The following is a 22,679-nucleotide window of genomic DNA, read 5'->3' as shown; positions in this document are numbered from 1 at the left end:
CACCGTGCCTGTTACAGTGGTTTTCACCTGTTCAGTTGTTACTTGCATCATTAATGTTCTCTCACATGTCTGAAGTTCAATTACTCATTCATGCTTCTGATGCACCGTTTTATACTTACTAAGCATTTTCTTACTGTAGCATCCCTCATCTTAGTTCTTGCCTTTATTTTTCCCCCAAGCATGTTCTGTGCATGCTCCCAGGCACCATGGATGCCATGGATATAATGAAGTTGCCCAGCTCTTCTGTCCACCTCCTATGAGGAATCATCTCCTACTTTCTAACTCAGTCACTACCTGCTTCTCCTCCTTTCCCCAGTTTTTTTTCCCCCACCAGTTGAACTCCTATCCTTGCCTCTCCACAAGCAGTGTCCCATTCCCTTCTCTACAGCAGTGTCTCATGGTGCTCCTCATTATTCCCCAGTCTTGCTGACTTGATTTCCCAGGTGCACAACCTAAGCAGGGCTCGATCCTGCTAGTGACGCCATTCTCTGCGTCCCTTAAATTTCTGAGAGCTACGGAATAACGAGAGACAGACATCTCATGTCTTCTGGCAGCTTTTGCAGTAGAGAATCCAGTTTTTCAAGACTGTATAGAACTAAAGCCAGTGTGATCAAGCACAACACAGCAGTGGGTCAAAGTACACTAGAATTTCTTAAATGTTATTTCCTCTTTGTCACAATATGGGGAAAGAGTATGACCTTACATTTGGGGTTTTCCTCAATTGTCATTGCCTAGGGCTTCTGCTGTCAACTTGTCAAGCATCACTTAGGCAGAATAAAAGAGTATGACTCCCTTAATCTGAATTAATGTTCAAGTTAGATGAAGTGCTATTTTAAAGTGTTACCTATAATTATATTTCTCCCTATTTACTAATTTAAAACAAGTAAAGGTATTTCTGTAGCCTTCCAGTTTACTGACATTTAATATAATTGAATAAGAAGTGTTCCTTTGTTTCTATAGCTGTGGAATCACCAATCTCTTTGTGTCTCTCAATGCTGTGGTAACGAAGACACTAATTAAAGCCCAGTGTTGCAAATTTACAGGGTGCTCCTATGCAGACCTATGAGAATGAAGGCTTTCCTGTGATAATGTACAAGCTATGTTATGATACATTTACATATAATGTCATTTAGTAGCCAAGAGTTACCATGACTGAGCAATCATTTGGCATTCCTGTAGCTGGTCTCAAGAGTTCACAGACTTCTCTACTTCCTTCACTTTGCTTCTGGAAAAGAGTTGAGTACATGCTTAAGTCTCTTTGTATTCCACAAAGGTTTAAAGCCAATAACATACTGTATTAATAATGACCATGAGTGCATTGCTAAAATAGGGAGGATTTACTGAAACTATATGAAAAGGTTTTAATTTTTAAACATTCAGAACTTTACTCCTATTTCTGAAGCAAATAGCATCAGTTTGTTTGCCTTACAGGTAAAAGTTCTTGAGTGAAGTACGTGTTAACACCATACCATTTATTTTACTCTTTTTCCCCATGCCTGAGGTGTGTCACTGTTGTCTGAAACAGCAGCCCTTAGTCCAGAAGTATCTGCCAAACAGCTGAAATCACAACCTGCCCATCAGCTGGGAAAGCTGATTATCACCAGAAGTATTTTCATTGTTAGGTGTAGATATTCTGCAGAGCCCTAACGATGCAGCATTACTAAAACCAAAACAAGATACAAAGGTATTGGTGGTGGTGGTGTTAGTATTATTTAGCTAGCGTGTCTGAAGTGTTCCTGGTGCAAATTAGCAAAACCAAACCAGGCAATGTTGAACTCTGGCTTCAAAGAGCAATTAAACATTTACAGATTTTTTGTTTTTGTGTTTACGGTAGTCTCTAGGATATTAACAGCATAAAAGAAAAAGAAGCACTTTAAGTTTTCTCAGCAAAGAACTTGGTTAACCTGTTATATTCGAAAAACCACTGGAATAAGTAGCTAGATTTTGCAGCTAATCCAAAGACTAGTTACACATTATAAATCCATCAAATATATCAGAGTTTGGTTTTCCACTGCTCATGAGGCAGCCTAGTAAATGCAGGAAGACTGGGGATTTTTCATAATGTAGGATGATATTTAATTAGTTTTAGCATTGAAAGAACATGTTTTTTCTTACGCATGGATGAGCCTTTGTTTTAAAGCGTAGCTTCTAATTTTATTTTTCTCATGTCAAACTAATCCTGTTAAACCTTTGCAGCTTAATCAGATAAAAAGCTAAAGTTATCTTTGATATAGCGAGATTCTTGTTGGTATTGACACAGCTTACTCTTTTCCAAAAACAGAAATAATTTCCTGATTTTCTTAACTATTTCAAGAATAATTTAGTTTATTTCTGTGACCTACATTGTTGTACAGGCACAAATTGATCCAGAAAGATCTGTTAGGGCAAAACAATTCCCCTTCCCCATTACAGCAACTTCCCTCTAACTCCAAAGCCCTTATGTACCTCTCTACCTAGTACTAGCTGTAGGAAAACAGAGGAGATTTGTTGTTGGCCCTAGAGGCCTCTGTAGCGATGCATATAACGAGTCATTTGGTTGCACAGCAAAATTTAGCTGCTCATGGATGTTGAGCACATCCTACCTTAGCCTGGGAATTTAGCTCCAAACTTCATGTGATTTTCAGAAGATCCCACATGGCTCAGCGAGTTTGTGCGTGTTGCTTCAAAGCCAGGATCCAACTTTGAACCCTCATTTGCTTCAGACATAAAAATTTCTTTTAAATACTTCTAGGAAGACATTTTTTTTTCCAGTGGGAATCACTATTTCTATGCACTCCAGTTTTGTTTCCTTGCACCCAGAAACTATGAAAGTATTTTTTGTCTCTCTCTCAGACACACACAAGACTTCATTTTCAGATTCTACTCCAGAAAATGCCATCATAAATGATATTTTTAAGGTATCAACCATGAAAACAGGGAACTGGAACAGAAACACGCATGGCCATGTGACACACTGCTGCTGTTATCATCCCTACTACACATTCTATTTTTATATCTCCTTTTTAGTTAGATATACAATTGTACTCTATGACATCCTTTTTGCTGTTTTTTCTAAAAATGATGTTGCAGAATAGATGTGTGACCTGCAGTAGTAATCAGAATATTTTAGGTAAAGTAGCCTTATTTAAGCTCTTGCTATTTCATTTTGTGTATTTAGGCTTTATGTCTTCCGCCAGGCTTTTCCAAGTAATTGGATTATGAATTTCAATCCTGTGCATGCACATTTAATTTCCTGGGTTTGGGTTTTCTTTTTTTGCCCCTTTCTGTCTCCTTTGTGAAAGCTGCTGATCCTCTGTTTAGATCTCTGTTTTCAACCTCCCTGGAGAATGAAGTAAAATCATTCTCTAAGACTGTTGAAGTATACATCACTAACGAAATGTCGTTTATGCAGTTCATGCTTCACAATATAAAAAGCTTGAGCCTAAGGCACAGAGACCTAGTTTTGTTTTGGTATGGTTAATTATAAAACTTGTCAGCTGTAGCGGCACTGTGATGTCTGACAGTGAAATGAGCCACCATTGCTCTTACATTTTGGAAAATGTGTTTTGGTTATATAAAGGAGGATAAATTAAAAACTGAAGAACTTGTGTAACTGAAAAAAATGCTTTGCATCTTTGGAGAGACTTCAATAGATTGTATCTATCTGGTTAAGTGACATACTGTGACTGCATTTTAACACGTGCAGTTTGGCTCAGTGTTGCAAAGATAACAGCCATTTTTACATTCCACCCAGTGCTGATATATGTATTTTAATTCTCATTACTGAAATTACAGAATTACAAAACATGGAGTTACATGGTATAAATTAAACTCTGGTTCAGAAAAAAAAAAAAGTCAGTCATTGCCAACCAAAGACTTTTCAAGCAACAGTGATCATTTGTCCCACACCTAGCAAAAGCCTAGGAAAACAGATGTGCCTTGCAGCTTTCCAGGGTGGTAATCCAGGCTGGGCTCTCGCAAACGGAAATCTGAGTCTGAGCGCCGCAGTGAAGACACACTGCTAGAAGCTGCCTCACTGACATTTTAAAACCAAGAAGCCACCCTCCAGCTCAAGCATCTCAGATAGATCCAGCTGCCACAGTGTCACATGAAGTAGGGGAGAATCTAATAATCAAACTTTAAAGGCTTTATACAAAAGATCAAAAAGACCATGTTTGGAACACTTATAGATTACTGTTCATGATAACACTGTTTTCACTGTTTCTCCCCCATTTTATATTGACCATTTCAAAACAACATTTCTCCAAAAAGTCAATGGAGAAAGCAGATTTCCATGTGAATCTTATCCTGTTTCTCTCTTTTCACAGTAATTCAAACCTTGGATGTGCTCTGAACAGCAGCATAATGTTGTTATGTGCAAAAGCAGCAGAAGCAAGTTGGGGATTTTGTCAGCAAGATCAGAAAAGAAAGGCTGGGGAGTAGATTTGTGGTTTCCATAGTCCAGGGTACAATATATGAACAGGAACAGTCTCTAACGTGCCTGATAATGACCAAAAAGCTATGCAGAAATAAGCTCCTGCATACCTTTTTCTTTGTGATCTCTTAGGTCAGTCGGCTGTTTTAACGTCTCACATTATTTTGCAGACCCACGTCTTCTACTTTTTCATGTCTTCAGAGACATAATCACCGCTGACTTTTGTTTGCTGTTTCTTGTTACTTTTGTCGCCCATAATTTTATGGGTATCCCTGGTTCTGTGTCCTTGTGTCATCATGGATTCCCACAACTCTGGTCATCCTGTGTCTCCTTCATTTTGCTCCTTGAGCTTATACTTTAACATTATTCATGACTATCAGATCCTCCCACTCGTCTGCTTGCACATAGACATGCAATAACACCAGGACCTAGGCTCTTTAATGTAGTAGGATTAAATCTACATATTTAATGGCAGAGTTTTGAAGTCATTCACTAGAAATGTCTAATAAGACAGAGCTAGGTGGCTGTAAGTTCAAGCAGCATGAATGCCAGCATATTTTCCATGTCTCCTAAGCAATGACAGATGGATGCTAGATACTTCATTGTAGCTGGGCTGAGCAAATTCCTGTGGCTTGAATAGCTTATGGCAAAAGTTTTCACTTAGGAAATGATGCCATTTTCAGGGTATTGTTTTAATTCAAAGTTCAGATAAATGGAGCACGCTGTCCAGGTTTTAATATAAAAGAAGATATTTCCTGAGAAATTTCAGAAGACTTATTTATGGTGAATATTTCAGATTCTTCATGAAAAAAAAATGCGTACAGTAAGTGGTAAATAAGCTCCATTGTCAAGAGCAATAGGTATGAGTGTATAAGTTAAAATTTTATTAGAACATTTCTATTTCTATTTTCTATTTTTTCAATAGCATCAAAACAATAAAATTATTGCATGAGTTTGCCTGCCCTGTTCTAATGACAGACTTGAAAGAGCAGAAAGCTGGTACTTTGGGTAGCATGCATCAGCACACCACAGGTTACCTGGTGATAGCCTTGCCATGACTCTCAACACTAATCTATGCTTTATAATGGTTTGCCAAGCTGTCAACACTCATTTAAGCCAAATTAAATCGAAGTCATTTGGGGATTATTTTTTTTTTGTCATTTTACTGCCTACAGTCTTGGTGCTTCAAATAAAAACATTAGTTTGTACAATTATAAATACATTTTTCTGTGAGGAGACAAATGTTGTAAGGATGACAGTTTCCCCACCCCACCCCCCCTCCCTGTCTTTCTGGTCCCATTTTTTTCCCATTACTAGTGAAAAATGAATTCTCTGTGTGTTTAAAAAAACCTGTTTAAATTTAACTTGGAAGGAAAATTGGGTATACAGTAGGAATCCACAGAGATTACAAGGGAACTGTGCCTGACAGTGAGCTTTCTATTTGGAAGAAATCTTTGCCTGTAACTAAAGGGAGAGATCAAAGAAGAGCATAATTAATGTTAGCATCTTCCACGCTAACACATACAATTACGATGCTCACAGTGTGTGCTTGTCATAATGTAAAAGTGACCTTTACAGCTCACTCAGCATGTTGGCTAACATTCTGCATATCACTGAGCTGCCTAGGAAACCACATTTTGCTCTTACCATAGTCCCACAAAAGCAGCTTGTGACAATGCATACGTATTCTGCTTTTTTTTTTTTCTTCTTTTTCTCCTTGGGTGTCAGTTTTACAGAAATCTTTCTGCTATATTTATATGTGTATCTGTTTTTTTTTTTAAGTGCCTTGCAACATGGGAGTCCTTCCTAGCATCTCAAAGAGTGGATCTTCATGTGGAAGAAGATTCTGAAGACAGGCCTTGAGTAATATCTCTGCTCGATCTCTGCCTTTTCCATGCATTTTCTCCCAGCCAAAGAAGTGCTTTACACAAGATCAGATACATTATTAAATTTAACTGTTAAAAATCAGTGAAATGCAGGAAACCAGCTTATTGAAAACTCAGGTATTCTAGTCCTGAAATCCATTTTGGAACATGCTATATATTGCTTTATATTGCTTAGCTGTGATTTTACATATTTTTATGCCAAGTGTTTGCATACAATTGTTTTCATAAATATTGCATAATTTGGATATAAAGTATTTTAAATATGTAAAAATAGCTCCATTTTAATAAAAAGTTTAATAAGGAAAGCTTGTCTTCATTCTGTGTCCTAGTCTTTAAGAAGTATTTTGGTATTTTAGCGTGCTTGTTATATTCTCTTTTTTGAGTAATTTCCTGTGCTTGTAAAATTACCTACTGTAGTCTTCAAGGAGCTCTTTAGTATTATTTTAAAAGATTGTGCTAGTCACCCGATGGCAACATGGTACAGAAAGATGCTGAAAATGTTCTATGAGATTAATACTGCTTTAAAGTACTGTTAATTCAGTTTGCAATATTTACAGTTCTATTAAACATCTTCGATTTGACATTTTTTAAAGGATAAAGAAAAAGTGGCAGTTCATGAAGCAGACTTTCTACAATGATACAATGTTAGTTGCAGCACTGATCCTGCCAACACAAGAGCTTCCATTTGGAGTTTGCAGGATCAAACTTTTACTCCCATGGCTGACCTTCCCATAATCCTTAATTTCCTCCCTTTTTGGACAGCCAGTGTGGAAGAGAAAGGGATAAGAAAGAGAGTTTTGCATTAAAATGATTAGCTGATTCACTCATGCAATATGCATTAAAGTGTTCCAGTCATTGAATTATTCCACCCAAAAGGTCTGTCATTCTGCAGTTTCCTGCAGTTGTTCCCCCTGGTAGTTACGGTCTGAGCAAGCCTGTGTATGAATGTGGAAAGAATGAGGTGCAGGAATCGGGGAGAGCTGGCCTTGCAGAACAGCAGGGCTTCAGCCGTCACCTTCACCTTCTGTGGTGGCATTCTGTGAGCTCGCCCTCGTCAGTCACCTAATGGCTGCGGGGGGTCGGTTCCTGAGCACACGACTGCGCTTGGGTGGCTGTGGACCTCTCCAAGCTGGATGAGTCATTTTGTGTCTTTGATCTTAAGAAATTTAGATTGCAAGAGAGGCCTGGAATACCAGCACGGCCTTTTCAGCAATGCAAAGATGACCGCTCTCATGCTGCCCCTGTGAAGTATTAATGAAAGCTCAGCTTTTTTTTTTTTTTTTTTTTTTTTAGCTATAAAATAGCAGTTAGGATGCTTCTTAAACACTGCACGAAGCATGCATCACTCCCAGCGTGGGCAACTCGCAGATGAGAGGCGAGCGGGTCCGTGTGAGGAGGAAGGTGGGGTGGTGCCGAGGGTGCCGCACAGTCTCGTGTCCAGCAGTGCTGGCAGCGGATGCCCGCAGGAGGCATGGAAGAACAATGTGCCTGGACTCTGCTCTTTTCCCACTGTATCCTTCCTGCTGATTCTTTTTTTACATCAGAGATTCTGTCAATGTGCTTAATAGCTCTTAATGCCTTTTCCTCTGCTTTCTTTTCTTTTTTTTCTATCTTAAACTTTTAGGATTTACCATGCTGTATATCAACGGATTCCACAATTTAATTTGCAGCACAAATCAATTTATTTTGTGATTTCCTAAACCAGCTACCCAATAATTTCAGGTAATGCCCTCTGCCTCTTAAATTGTGAGAAGAGATGAAAAATTGTTTCCTATTTGTCTTCCCTGTGCCACTCAAGAATTTACAAACCTCTAGTGTGTCTTCCAAGCGCTGCCTCTTTTCCCAGAGGAAAAGCCGTAGCTTAATATCATCTTGTACAAAAGGCATTTCACATCTGTGCTCATCGTTGTATATTTTCTAGTTCTGCTGCAACTGGTGTTCAAAATGCCGGCACACCAGAAATGTACATTTTGCAATAATCATGCTTTGATTCTTTTCATCATTCTTTCCCACTAATTCCAAATTTATTTTTTAAAGTACCACTGAATGCTGAGCTGCCATTCTATAGAACTGTCCGCTAACATTAAGAGCTATTCTGAAGGTTACTAAATAATTTAATTTCCATCAGTGTGTATATCTAGAAGTGGCTTTTCCCCAGTGAGCATTAATTTGCATTTATTAATACTGAATTTTGTCTGCTGTTTCTAGCTCCTAATCTCTCAGCAGCGTACAGTCCTACAAACAGGATTCCAAAAAAACAGGCTGCAGTAACACTCTGTATACCAGATAAGCGAAAATTCAAGAAATTGAGCTTGAACAGGCTTACCTGGAAGGATATGAATGTTTAAGGGTAACCAAAAATTAAATACCATGACTCTAATTTAGGCTCCTGTAAGAAAAGGTAGTGTCTGGGTAGCTGAGATGGGCAATGCCGATGTGCATTGCATTGATTTTACCTGTATGTTCTGCGGGAGCAGAAAGCTGCTCTCTGAGGCATTTGGAAATCAGATGCACCATCAGAGATTTTGCATCCTTAGTAAAAACACAGGCTGTGGTTCATTATGTTCATGATTTATTTTTAATTTCTTTTCCTCTTTAGCTATAACTAACTATAACTTACGGGGGGAAAGACTTTAGTAGTCAGATATATAGGGCCATGTTGTCATTTTTCTGATTTTCTAGTAGCAGTATCATAATGCAAAACCAAGGTCTATTGTTAAGTACAATCAAACATTGTCCTTTTTGTGTCGTGCAAATATTTCCGAAACTTACAATTTTATAGTCTATTGTATATTTAGACCTATTTCCAAAGATTTTTATTTTTATGGAGTCTCACCTTCCTTAGGCTAATGCTTAGAAAGTGCTTAAACTATTCGATTACTCAAAATCAATCTGCCTATACTTACTGGATTTTCTTTCTGCTATTTTCAGATAGCTTTGTACACCTTGCTAGAGCCCAGCCACTGTAAGTGACTTCTGAAGTGCCAGAAGTCTGACTAGGAATTCAACTTTCAGGCACCTATAGCTAAAAGCTTCTGTCTGGAGGCCTCGACGTCCTTATGCAGATTGAAATTAATTAAACACTTAAAAGGCAAATGAGATCTTCAAGAAAAGAAACCAGTGTAAAAATGGTGTGATGGTTTAGCGTGTCTGTCTGCAGACAGCATGAAACAACAGCTCTGAACGGTAGAAACTTTCCCATCCAGTTCTGTGTGGGTTTTGCTCTCAAATTTATGTGAGATCACTTTAAAACCAGCATTAGTATTTTATTGTAAAATAGAAAATTCAAACTGCACCTGCAGTTTCCTAGCTAGATAATCACCACTTGTGGAACACAGAACTGGCACAGCTTATCAGCACCCTCGGGCAGCCAGCGACAACGTGACCGAGCGTGTTTTTTCCTGGCCCAACAACTCCATTTTTTGCAGTGATGCCTTTTCTGCCCAGCATCAGAGATGGCACCACTGGCAGGTAATCGCGAGTTAATGGTCAAATACTTTCAAAATGCCCATTACAGCATTCTGAATTTATGTACAGGTACTTGGAAAGCACAAATGAAATAAATATTTAACAGAAAGGAAAGAGGCCTCCTTTTTCGCCCAGAGTTCAGTGTGCAAACCCTGACTCCTGGCTGACCACAACCAGCTTCCTCAGACAGTGCTGGGATTGCGCAGTGTGCGGGGCTGCAAGGTTTAGTCATTGGCATCTGTGTCTTGACCATAAAGAGGAAACAATCCCAAGACAGAAGAAAAGGTCAGTTGCTGAGATCATGCTGCCTCTTTACACGTGAGTGGTTCATACCTAGGGCCTGTAAACAATGCCTTTCTCTCTCTCGTTAGACTGAAAACACATACAAAGAACAAAAAGCTTCTCAGCTACCTAAGAGGGGAGCTGCCACCAGTGCAAACTGCTGGTAATAAAGGTAAAACAGAGATGGCTTATATGGGTAAGGCATCGGTGGCTCTAAGCACTGAACAATTTTAAATGGTTGCCTGGTGCAGACTCCGTTGCTTGACAAGCTTCGAGTGATCTTTGGCAAGATGCATGTCCAGAGAAAAAGGAAATAAATATGGGCAGAAAAAAAGAGCTGCTGGCCCCTGCTGCCGTCAGCCTGTACCCAAAATAGTGACTTTTCAAAAAGATTTGGGCTTTATATATTGAAATTCATTCATTTGCCTAATTGCTATGGGCAGAATTTCACTGATAGCGTCACTAAAATAAGGATAATGCTGGCATAAATTAATCATGAAACCAACCTTCCAGCAGGACTCTGCAGGCTAGGAGGAATATGAAGGAGGTTCCTTTCATATGCCCAACTCACACTTCAATATTGCCTATCACCCTATTGCACAAACAGTCCCTTGCAGCTTAGTGAAGAATGGACAAGGGCAGAGGTGTATGTAATAGGCTCCTCTGATATGGTTTAAGTTTACTCAAACAAAATGGCTAAATAAACCTTTTCTGACAAATGGAGGAGCTCCTGCCTGGTAGCTGGTGGGGCTGACTCGAGTGACTAGAGGATCAAATTGTACAGCCTTAGCAGAAAGCACCTGGACAGCAAGGTGCACAGCTTTGAAGCTTTTGCTGTGTGACCCAGTCATGAACTGTTGATTGGCTTGTTGTTGCCTTGACACCAGCCCTGCCATCATCTTGGAGAGCGAAAAGCCTTATCTATTCAGTCCCACAAAGGCAGATAGTGAATCTAGAGTGATTAAAAGAAATGTTGGCCAACAAACTGAACCTCAAACTCCTTCAAGAAACGTACTGTGCTGCTTTTCCAAGCTGCACTGATGTTCGGGTGCAGCCCCACCGCCGGCAGGGGCTCAGCCCTGCTGGGAGGAACAGAGAGGCAACAGTTCATCCGAACCTGCAAGGGACAGCCACAAACTCTCAGTGGATTTGGGAGGTTTTGGGGACCTGAAAAGGGAAGGTACATCCTGGTTTACGTAAGATACACAATTAAAGCAATGCAGAAATGTAAAAGGATGTCCTTGTTTAAAATATAATCAGAAAAATGATCAAAAAACATTGTAATAGTTTTCCTACAGGCAAAAAGCCATACTTTGAGGTTTAAAATTTTTGATCTAGACTGTGACATGACACTGAGTTTTCAGCAGGAATAATTCCTTTTATAACTGTATTGCTTAGAAGGTTAGTAATGGAAAAAGCATTATTATGTCTGTATTAATAATTAACCAAGAGTTGCCAGTAAGCCATTAACTGTCAAAGCCAAGCTAAGAAAATTCCTTGGAATCAAGGTATGGTTGGTTACACAGTGTGGGGAAGATTCACTGTTCTTCAAGTAATTGTTATAACACTTTGTCAGCTTGAAGAGCAACTGAATTGCCTTTTTGAATTAACTCCTTTAATCAAAAAATAAGTGGTTGCAATGTTATAATGTGATTTATTTTTTTTTACAAAAGTAAAGCATCTCAACAGGCTCTTTTGCAAATGAAAAGAAAATCGGATGTTTGTGGTTTTATTTGTACTCTGGAATTGTGTTCATTTAAATAATAAATTAAGCTTTCACCAGGAGGTAAAAAAATTGGATGTAAAATGAGAGCCAAGCAAGAAGCTCCATACATGTACAGCTGTCACAAAGCTCCTTACTTCCAAGTGGGGCACTGTTTTTTTTCACGCCGATGCTGCATTATTTGGCTGTTGGGTTACAAGACAAAGCCAGAGTCGCCCTGAAGATCTGCACCTTCTGCCCAGGAGCCTGTAAGAATTGCTTTGGGCCCCACAAAGCTGGTACTGAGCCCTTAAGGCTGGCAGGGGCTACCTAAAGGAGCAGCAGCTCATGGAAGTTTCAGAACCACTAATGCTTTTTCATCTATTTTTACTGCTTCATACCTCAGTATACACGGTACAAGAGTCCAAAGTTTCTACCTAATAAAAGCAAAAGAGGTAAGTTTATGAGGGTCCCTTTCAACCTAAAAAGTATTCTATGAGTCTATAAAGTGAAAACTGAAAGTAATTCTATGAAGGGAAAAACTATTATAGGAATTCAGTACATCCTCTCCTACTTTTGTCCACCAGCAATACCTTTTGCAATAAACAAAAAAGCCTGGCAGATACTCTGCTGACATAAAAGTAAGGCTAAAGCAAGGTTAGAGAAGTATTTGTAATTGGGTTTGAGAGAAAATAGCTAAGTGAGAATAGCTCTTTGGAGATTATATATTCATTCACTGACAGGACAGTACATATTTTATAAGCGAATTAATTATGACAGCTTAACATATTAAAGTAAGTTGTTCAATATTCATTGGTGCCTTCCAGCATGTTACTTTATTCCTGTGATTGCATGTATTTTGTTACCATCTCACTGTGGGGAAGAAAAACAATGGAGAAATATAAAAGGACAAGCACAAAAGCAGAAAAAGCAACTAATTTATAATCTTCTGTGATGATGATTGTACACTATGGCACATCAATTGTTAAAAGAATTTAAAAATATCATACAAATACAGTTGTGCCTCATTTTGTCACATATGGCTACAGCGAATTAAGAAATACACTTCTGCTGAAGACTGAACCTAGAACTTTTTTTTTTGTATTAGCCTTTTCTTCATTTCTGTGTTTTTCCTGAAGCGGAGAGACTCTCAGTAGAGACCAGCATCAGCCCTATCCAGAATATTTAATAAAGGCAGTACTGGGTCAAACCAGCAAGCCTTTGCCACCTTTTTTTAACCAAGGTAAAAAAAAAATCTTTCCATCAGAGCTGCAAAGCCAAATCCTACGGGCCCCACTGGTTTCTGCTCACCCACTGAGCACCTCACCCAGGTTTAATAAGGGTTTTAGCAGCCACGTTAGGACAGGGTACACAGTCCCCTGACAGAGGGGCTGGCAAAGAGCAGGGCATGGAGGGCTGGGAGCCAGGGACGCGCTGGGGAAAGGTAACCCCGGTTCTCTCAGCCGCAGCGCTGCCCCAGTGCCCAGAGAGATGCCGAGGGGCAAAAGGAGCTACTCTACTGTGTCTTGTTACTCAAAAAAGATTCTGGGAGTGGTACAAAGATAACTGTCATCTGTCACTTGGATTGCAGTCTATACATAGAGTTTAGAATATAGAAGATCAAAAAATAGTATGGAAGGAAAAAAAATACCCTGGATATAATTAGGAGGATATTTTCTTTCATGACTTAAACTATATTTAGCTTCATTTTTAACCCTTAACTCAAAATGTTCCTGTTCCTACCTTATATGGCTTGCTACCTACACCGGATGTGTGTTGCGTCTGAAGTTTGTAAGGGTTGCTATGGGAATTCTGGCTGCGCTGCTCAGAAAGTCATTGTCTGCAACTTGACAAAGCTGATGAACGTTACTGCTATATATGTTCATCTGCCCTTAGAAATGTTTGTCTCATGGATGACCTTTATGGAAAACAATATTATTTCATATCTGCTTTTTAATATGTCATCTCATTTATCAAAAGTATTTATTCAGAACAAATAAACTGCATGGCTGTCAAGATGTTCCTTGGGAGTCCCTCTCCAATAACACAGATCCAGTTGTTAGATTGTTCTAATTCATTATTTGTGGTACAGCTATTTGATAGGAAGGATGGAGGAACACATGTGTAACTCCATAAAATGTCGAGCACAGCGTCACACGGCACGGCCATGTGCCCACAAAGCTGGCAGCTGACGTTTAGCTCACTTGAGTGTGGAGAGCAGCTCAGTGCAAGGAACGTTTCAGTATTAATTTTAGTTTTTCCAAAAATCTGAGATCAGTTCAGAGCAGAATTGAGTACCCTGAGTAATTCTAACCATGCAAATGTATTTTTATGGTGCCTCTTGTTTTTTGGTCTGTTCCTTTATTCTGGGACACGTGAATATTCCCGATGTGATTGCTGACCACCCCATCATTATGCTGTGATCCAGAATCCATGGAAATGAATGAAAAGACCAAAGACTGTGCTCAGCTCTTCTAATACAACATCTCCCAATTAAGCAACATTCAAATTATTAATAGAATTTGGGGAAAATATGCTCATTTAAAAGAAACTGGAGCAGAAAAATATAATCAGTATCTTGACTTTACTTTTATATTTGGTAGTGACCACAATGTTTCTGACATTTGTTTCTAAAAGGTTGGGGGTGATTTTTTTTTTTTTTGGAGGGGGCATTTTCCATTGTCTCATCTTAAGTATCTCAGCTGTTCTCCAGCAGCAGCAACATGTGTTTAGAGGGGAAGTAATAAAGCCTTAATTATAGGGCACTGTAACAGCTACAAATGCATATTCTACTGCTACGTGTTCTTCAGAAGGATGTAATCAATTCACACTGTTTTTGAATGATGTTTCATATTGTGATCTTGTAATCAGATCTTAAAATAGCCAGTTTATGAAGAAAGCTAAATCTCTATAATTAGAAGAGCTTTTCTTTTTTCCAAATTAACCCTAAAAGAAAAGTAGGAGGATGAAGGTACAGCAGCTTTGATTTTGAACCCCCTACTGAAGTAAAAGAATGCTAATAATTTGAAAGTTGGTTTTGGCTTTTTTTTAAAGAAAAATGTACAGCCATTAAACAACATACACACAACTAAATGTGGTGTGTCAGAGATGAACTTAAAATGGTGTTTCTGTAATGCTGAATCACCATTAATTAGTTCAGATAATGAACAGTGACACATTGTTTTGGATTTCAGTAAGAAAACAAGAAAACAGAGTTGACAGAATTCAGCATTTTCAGATTTTTTTTTTTGTACCATGTAATTTAACAAGTGGCCAGTGGCTTCTGCTGCACACCGTGATGGTGAGGCCCTGTTGTAAGCTCAAATCCCTTGTGAATTGAATTGTAATCTTGGGTTTTAAACATGCCACCAACTGAGGTTGATAATGTACCATCCACGAAAAAACTAAACTGATGTTGGAATTTGGAAAACAGCTGCAAAGTCCTTGCCGTGGAGCTGGATCTATTGTGTATCTGGAGCATATTTCATCCGTTGGGGTTAACTTTGCCAGGATTAATGGATAAATCATAGTTATGACAGGTCTATTCCAGCTTTAAACTATGGTATCATAAGAAAGAAAGGCCTAATATGAATGCAAGATAGTTAATGCTGCCTAGTGAAAAAAGCAAAGTTAGAGGATCCTGTGGCTAAGTGAAGTCCAAGGGAGTGAGACCAGCCCTCTGCTTGGCCCTTTTGCAGAGAAATGGCCACTGAATGCAGGGGCTGATCATTAGTTAACACGGAACAGCTCTACTCACAAGCCAAAGTGGCATGAAGATGCCACTGAACCAACTTTTGGTTGCTGAGGCATAACTCGGTTTTGGACTGTAGTCCTTCTCTCCTTTGCCACTTGCCAGCAAAATCGAGCACGGCTGTCAAAAAGCTGGTCAACAAGCTTAGAGTTTCCGTATTTGCTAGACGTGTCATTTTGTGTAGCAAGAGCTTCTCATCTGGGTCTCCCATATCACAAGACTTCAGATGAGGATCCCTGTCTGTCTTATTTATTATTACTTTGCAAGGACAAGTTCATAAGTATGTTAATGACCAGGGAAAGAAGGTATGTCTATTTGGGGAATATTACATCTTTTTATGGTATAAATGATTGTTCTCTAATGAATAGAACAAGAAGTATTACAATAAACTATAAATTGCCTTTACCTAATCTCTTGAAGTTGCTTAGGACACAGTGACATCCCCACCCTGTGGCAGAGGGCAAGAAAAGCTTCTCACTTTTCTAAGTCTTCAACAAAATATACATAGTAGGAAGGAGAAACGCTGTCAAGTCTCTTGGCCTTTTCTGCTTCTTAAGTTTTATCATGTACTTCTGCAGCATATGGGTATAACTAATTACATTTTCTGAGCAGATGTGCAAAAGATGGATTGATATGCCAAGGCTGGTAAATGTCCAATGAGGAGGAGACTGGTGTGCCCATGACAGATTTTGTAAATGAGACATTTACGGAAATGGCAAACGTAAAACATTTCATTTTAATATGTTATTCCTGAGGTTAAAAGAAGCCCAAGTCCACTGTCAATGGGGAAAAAATGTGTAATATATGTCCGTTTCCACTTTTAGAAAATTAGTTTTTTCAAAATCTGTTTGGAATATGTTGGGCTTTTTTAACCTGTTTCCTCTCTTCTTTCCCATTTTCTATTTACTGTTGAAAAGGAAGATAAATAGGAAAGGGTTTGTAAGGGGAAAAAAAAGGTTAACTCCCTCTCACACACAAAAATAAGATTAAAAAAGTATTAATTTTTCAAATGTTAAAACGAAGAGACTAGTGACAACCTGTACACACTACACCTGAGGAAAACAGCAAAGAATTAATGACACTGCTACTTCATGCAGTATGTCAGAGCGGAGCTGACTGACCACTCAGACATGCTTAATGGCACAGCAGCTAATTCTGCTGAATGTGCCTACCCCAAGCACAACAGAAGCCTTATAGATTTTGTCCTTTAAAAATATACAATCCTATTGTCCCAATTCAATACTAAGTTGGTGGTCACTTTGCAAAATAAAAGCAACACATTATTTGATATTCAAAATGCTATTTTTCTCCAAATGTTACTGCTCTTTTGAAAATCAGTACTTCTGATCATGTAATTCCCTTTGGCTACATTTAGGTATGTTCCCACCTGGCTAACTCTAGAGGGTCGTCTTCTGTTTTCTTTGTTTTGTTTTTAAACAGAGCTGAAGATATTTGAGAAGTTTATATATTCTTTGTAGAGAAAGAACTAAAGAAGAAGAGTATTTTGCCTCTCAAAGTGATTCGACGTTGTCACCCTTTTTATTTTCTCCCATTAGTCACTTCATTATTATTCACATATCTCAAATCTGTGTATTCGCCTTCTCCAATTTTCAGGTGCTTCTCCTTCATAGTTAATTTCTTTCTTCATTTTAAAATTCTTCATTTCCCTCCGACACCATGTTATATTTATTACATTAGTGCTAAAGCTGCATGAATAATTTATAAACTATTTTGCCTCTTTTCCTATTCAAGTTTGGCCTAAAATGATTTACTTGAAATATTCATTATTTGAATGTGTTGCTGAACAATTTTTGCAAATAATTCTTGGTCTGTATTGTTCAGAGGTGCAACCAAAAACCCAAGTGGCAATGATTTAACACTTCCATCCAGCTGTGCCCTGATGGAAGCTCTTCTGATCCAGTGTTTGGTGCACCTGCTGAAAACGTCCCCACTTGTAACTGGCTTCCTGAAAACACTCCTCAATGTTAGCTTAGAAGTTCCAACATAGAAAAAATAACGCCCATCATGTAAGTGCATATTTTTAGACTATTTGGAAAGGAAGGACATGAGAGTCAGCAGTCAAAACAAACTCATTCATCAGTGAGAGTGCTATCTACAGGGAGCTCGCTGCTTGTTCAAGGAGCCGATGGGCTGCCTGTGCTGTCTTCATCCAGACACTCCCTTTGCTCCTCGGCACCATCAAACAGCACAGGTTACCCCAGGGGACAAGTCCCTTAAAAGTGAAATGTTGTACATATGCATTACACAGCCAGCCTTCAGGAAGCCTGAAAGAGACAACGCTGATGCTAAGAGCAACAAGGGTGCGGGGACTTTCCCTTTCAGCATGGACGCTGGCAGCAGCAAGAGGTCAGCATCGATTCTGGAGCGAAGGGATGCAAACAAGGGGCTTCACTTATATTCACCCACATATTTTTCAGCCACTAATGGCAACAAGGGTATGGGTACTGTGCTTGGATGAGGGATGCCACACTTTGGGGAGTGAGGGGCTGGGCTTCCAGGAGTCTAAAATCTGGCGGGATCAGCAGGTCCTGTGTCCAGTTCCCCACCTGCCAGCAGCTGGGTTTGCAGTCACTGTCTGCCCTCATCAGGGGAACAGCCATTTCCAAGCAAGCGTTGCAAACTATAAATCCCTCTGTTAATGAGATCCACAAGGGAAGATCCTTGCACAAACCCATACCTTGTATCCTCAGCTTCCAGCTCATTTCTGTGCCTTATTAACAGGTGGCAGTACTTTCTCGGCTAATTTGGCTTCTTCGGTGAGAAAATTGGTGCCATAAATAAATAATGACACCAAATTATAGTAGTAACATGGTTATTTTTTCCATGCATTTGTGTAAGCATCTATGTAAATATTGCAATTCCTTAGATTGGCGGCTTTCCAGGCTGGGGAATGGTTCAGTTTTGTTGATAAAGCACCTAACACAGCAGTTTCTGCTCTGAAGTTGGGACTTCTACTTGCTACTACATTGCAATTAATATTTACCTCTGCACATATATTTTGGGTATGTCCTAGGGATGCAAACTACTCATGTTTGTAGTAGGAGCAAGTAGTCATCGCAAACTCGGGACTAGGCCCCAGAAAAGTGTCACCTATAAAATGCGGTAAAGCTGTTTGCAAAATACTGTCAGTTATAAAGTTTGTTCTCAATGACATTTCTCTTGCAGTGAGGAGGCTGCTTTTAATTTAATTGCTCATTAAAAGTTCAATCATTTACTGCTTAATATTCCCCATTTAGCATTAAATTAACATTAAGTCATATAATTGCTGCTGAAGTCCCTGACCAAATTGGAAAAGGAGGGTTGGGGGGCAATCTTTCAAAGCATCAGGGCTCGCTCTGTGCTTACGCCAATTTTCCACCTCCTCCTTTTGTTAGCAATGCTCAGCAGGGAGTGCTGACCCTCAGGGTTAGCTCCTCTTGAATAAAAGACTGGAAGTGAAATCAGTGTGGCTATCTGCTGTGGCCTGTGAGAGCCGACAGCTGTACCTGTGCTCTGCAGAGACTCCAGGAGTGTGTCCGCAGCAGCAGGGAGTGAAACACCGAGAGGGAGAGACAGCGCGTATCAGATGGAGCTGAGCTTTGAAGAGGACGGAGAGAAGGTGCTCTGTTACATACCAAAGCAAACAAGTGAGACTACCTTGGAAGGCAGTGAGGAAAACAAATATATTTTTTCTTTCTGAGTTTCTAATAAAACCTTGATACATAGAAATATATTCAAGGAAGATCGCGAAGTAGACAAGCAGTCTGTAAATGATTGACTACAGAAGCTGTGACTTTTTGGAATCGTGTCATTTTTTTCTGTTAGGCTAAGCTGTCACACACCATAGCCAGATTCTGTGGATGAACGTGTATCCTGTAATTAATTATTACTTATTCTTTTTCTGTCTGACCCCTGGAGTTGGTTTTTATAAACTGCAAATTGTCAGAATCTGATTTGCATTCAGTGCTACTGACAGTGGGAATGATCAGAAGAATTCACTTAACAAATAGAGATGATAAAATAAAATGTCACATTTTATTACATACTTTTGTTCCATCTGCCTGAGCGATTTTAAATGCCACATTTAAAGAAATGCCATCAGGCCACGTCTTTCAGGGGTGCTTGCACATAGCTGCACTGGCTTTTAGCATTTCCTTTCTATTAAGAGGGTAATTTGGTGGCACGATAAACTCCTGGAAGGGGTGAGAGCACGTGTGTTTGCAGTGGGACACTAACTCGTGCTCCTGCCCCTGTGCCAGCTCCCAGGGAGAGCACAGGGAATCGTCACTTCCCAACTTGCCTCTCCCCAGCTCACACAATTGCTTTTCGGGGTATTGCCCTAGCTGGGAAGCTGCATCATTGCTTCCACACAGCTTTTGAAGGTCACCATCACTCACCTCTGTGCTGCTTGCCAGTAAGACACTACAAGAGCATCTCTTTTGCTGTGGGATTTTGGGCTTTTTCTATCACTCGCAGCATTTCTCTTGTTTGTGTACCAAATATTGAGCACGTGGAAAACCTCAGATTGTCTATTTCTATCATCTCTTATTGTGTTTCCATCAGTGAGGCAGAGCAATGGTGGTAGTGGTTAGTTGGCAGGTTGTGGTACTTCTTTCACTCAGGTGAGCAGCTCCACCAGAGTGCTCCTATTTCGTTCTGGTCCTTGTTGGGGACAGTACCTGCCCTGCCTGCCAGGGCTGCCTGACCAGCCGGACACACCACCCCGTCCTCCTCACCAAGGAGGGAAGTGAATTGACCTCGGCCCCGAAGTCCCTCAAAGACTGTGGATTTTAAAGTTCAGCTCAAACTTGAAGCATCTTTGATGCATTTTCTGCTTCAAAAATGCTGTGAAAAAATGAAAAGGGAAAAAGGCCCAGAGGAAATAACTCAGTAGAGAAAAAAAGATGGGGAAATGGAGCACAAGGAGGTAGAATAAAAAATGTAGAGAGTCTCTGATCAAAGAGTAGAGAGGAGATGAGAAAAAAGAGATAATGAATAAGTAAGTAAATGCTACATGCTCCATGTCCAACCGCCGCTTTCTGTGCCAGCTCAGTGGCACTCTGGCTGTGATGCACAGAACTGGTGCTGCACAGGGAGGAGAGGTTTCTTCTCCTTGGTAAAATCTGACTGGCTTTCAAGGGGGACAATGGTATTATACAGGACAACATGTTACTGCCCAGCTTTAAGTAAGGTAAGGGACGAGCTAATCAGCTGCCAGGAGTACCTCTGTTGCTACATTCACCCCATGAAAAAGAATTCTCATTCCACATTTCACCCTTTGCCGAACCTGTTTGTATTCCCTTTGAGAACTTGGCAACTTGTCAAAATACGTAAAAAACCCAGCCATGATTAGGACTGAAGAACAGCTAGATAGTTCGCTCTACACACACACACATGCCTTTCAGATGGAGAGACCTTAAAAGGTGCAAAATTTCAGCCCACAGATCCTTAGCACTTACTGAAAAAAAAGATTCTCTTCTTGTACCACAAATTACCAGCTACTTGGAAATATAAGCCGTAAGTGGCATTCCATGGAAATTCAAATTGCATTTCAAAGTTGAAACTTGCACTTATTGTCAAGTGTTCGATATATCTTACTTTTTTTAAAAAAAAAAAAAAAAGTGTTATTTCAGCTCCTTTTAGGTACGTGTGTGGAGACAGGCAAAAGTGTGAAGGCACGACTGAAGCCATTTATTCCTCTTGGGCCTTAATTTTATATACTGAGTTAATTAGAGTTGGACTTCCCAATAGCTAGAAGTTAAACTTTCATTTCTGTTTCTGTGGACTGGAAAGCAAGATGGTAAATTGCTTTGGCTGCCTTTGAGGGACCTAATGTATTTTTCAGCCTTTCGTTTAAAAGCTGGCTGTACAATGGTAACGGTCAGAGAAGATGCCAAGCATTTATCAAGTTAGGGCTCGTTTTAAAAAATATACCAGAAAATATGTATACCGGAGCCAAATATACCACATATTTTAACAACTACTGAGCATGGTTTTGCTGAAAGAAGACACTGAATTTAACAAATACTCCATCTTTCCCTACTAAATCTTTGAGAAGACACTGAGGATTTTTCCCTGGTTAAACTTTCATCTTCATGCTTGAACGCTTCAAATAATACCAGAATCGGGGCCCCTGTTCCTGAAATAATGTAGGATATAAGGGGAGGTAACTCAAGTATTGGGATTTGAATGTGAAAACTTTGCTAACTCCAGGCTACTATTAGTTTTGCACCCTGCCAGTGAGTAAAGTACGGATTAGGCTCACAGAAATACCCCCAACTGTGCTCATGCCTTGGGGCGGATTTAGATCAGACTGATTGTTCTATTAAGCTCCCAATCTGGTGAGAAGTCACACTAGTAATTTGCATCTTCATAAAAGAATTAGCAGAGCTGTTGCTTTGAAGTTCAATTATCCATGTGCATGTTTAAAGCCGAATATTGAAAATGCACTGTGCTGTTTGCACAGCTGCAGAGAGCCAAATACACCGGGTGTTTGCAGGTTTGCTATCGAACTTCCCGCGCAGCCAGGGAAACACAGGGCTATTGTGAAGTCTGCAGAAGATCGAAAACCATGGGCAGGCGTTGAAGCAGAAGTGAAGCTCTAAAGAAAGTTTATAACCTCATTTGTGGACATTGAGGATAAATTCAACAGGCCGCTTAAGTGTTTATATTATGAGGTGCCAGCTGCAGCTCTATAGTTAAGGCTTAATTGAGCTTTGAATTTAAACCAGGAGTTCAACTTCATTATTTATGTGGATGAAGTGGTTTCCTTTCTTTTTTTCCTCATCTCGAAATTTACAGTACTTGCTCTTTGAGTACATGATGGATTTCCTAGTAACTAAAAAGTCAATCAACCAGTTAAGGGTTAAAATTAAACTGTAAAATAGATCCCTTATGAAATTAGATTTTGTTCAGAATACTACTGATTTTTTCACATAGTTATCACTGTTAAATTGAGTTACACAATATAAAAAATAGATGAAAAACACTATGAAAATAATTAATCAATGTTTATATAATTGCTATGATCAACAGCTCGTTTACACTTACAGGGATTATTATGGCATCAAAGTTACGCAGCCTATCATCCCTCCTTGCCAGCACAGCCACTCGTTGCCACAGCACTCCAGGTTCCAGCTTTCCACGCTACAGTACTCCAGCTCTGAGGAGGGCAAT

The 22,679-nt window shown here is 39.6% G+C and overlaps 2 protein-coding genes across 6 annotated transcripts in view; one reads left to right on the top strand and one right to left on the bottom strand.

Annotated features, from left to right (window-relative positions):
- SNX7 (sorting nexin 7) overlaps positions 1–6,605 on the top strand; it is a 30,577-nt gene extending 23,972 nt beyond the window's left edge. For both annotated transcript variants that reach the window (XM_054211277.1, XM_054211276.1), the window contains one exon: positions 6,197–6,605. In XM_054211277.1, the coding sequence (XP_054067252.1) occupies positions 6,197–6,277 (81 nt within the window). In that variant the 3' untranslated portion in view covers positions 6,278–6,605. The remainder of the gene's footprint in view (positions 1–6,196) is intronic.
- The window catches only part of PLPPR5 (phospholipid phosphatase related 5), a 93,157-nt gene that overhangs the window by 4,544 nt on the left and 65,934 nt on the right, over positions 1–22,679 (bottom strand). For 2 of the 4 annotated variants that reach the window (XM_054211284.1, XM_054211279.1), the window contains one exon: positions 1,148–1,225. The exons of 1 other annotated variant lie outside the window; for it this stretch is intronic. In XM_054211284.1, coding sequence (XP_054067259.1) covers positions 1,148–1,225 — 78 coding nt within the window. The remainder of the gene's footprint in view (positions 1–1,147; positions 1,226–22,679) is intronic. One more of the 4 variants, XM_054211280.1, reaches the window with a different exon arrangement.

This window comes from Rissa tridactyla, chromosome 8, assembly GCF_028500815.1.
Source record: "Rissa tridactyla isolate bRisTri1 chromosome 8, bRisTri1.patW.cur.20221130, whole genome shotgun sequence".
NCBI lineage: Eukaryota > Metazoa > Chordata > Aves > Charadriiformes > Laridae > Rissa > Rissa tridactyla.
The sequence above is the reverse complement of the archived record's forward strand: the minus strand, read 5'-3'. Positions and strand labels throughout refer to the sequence as shown.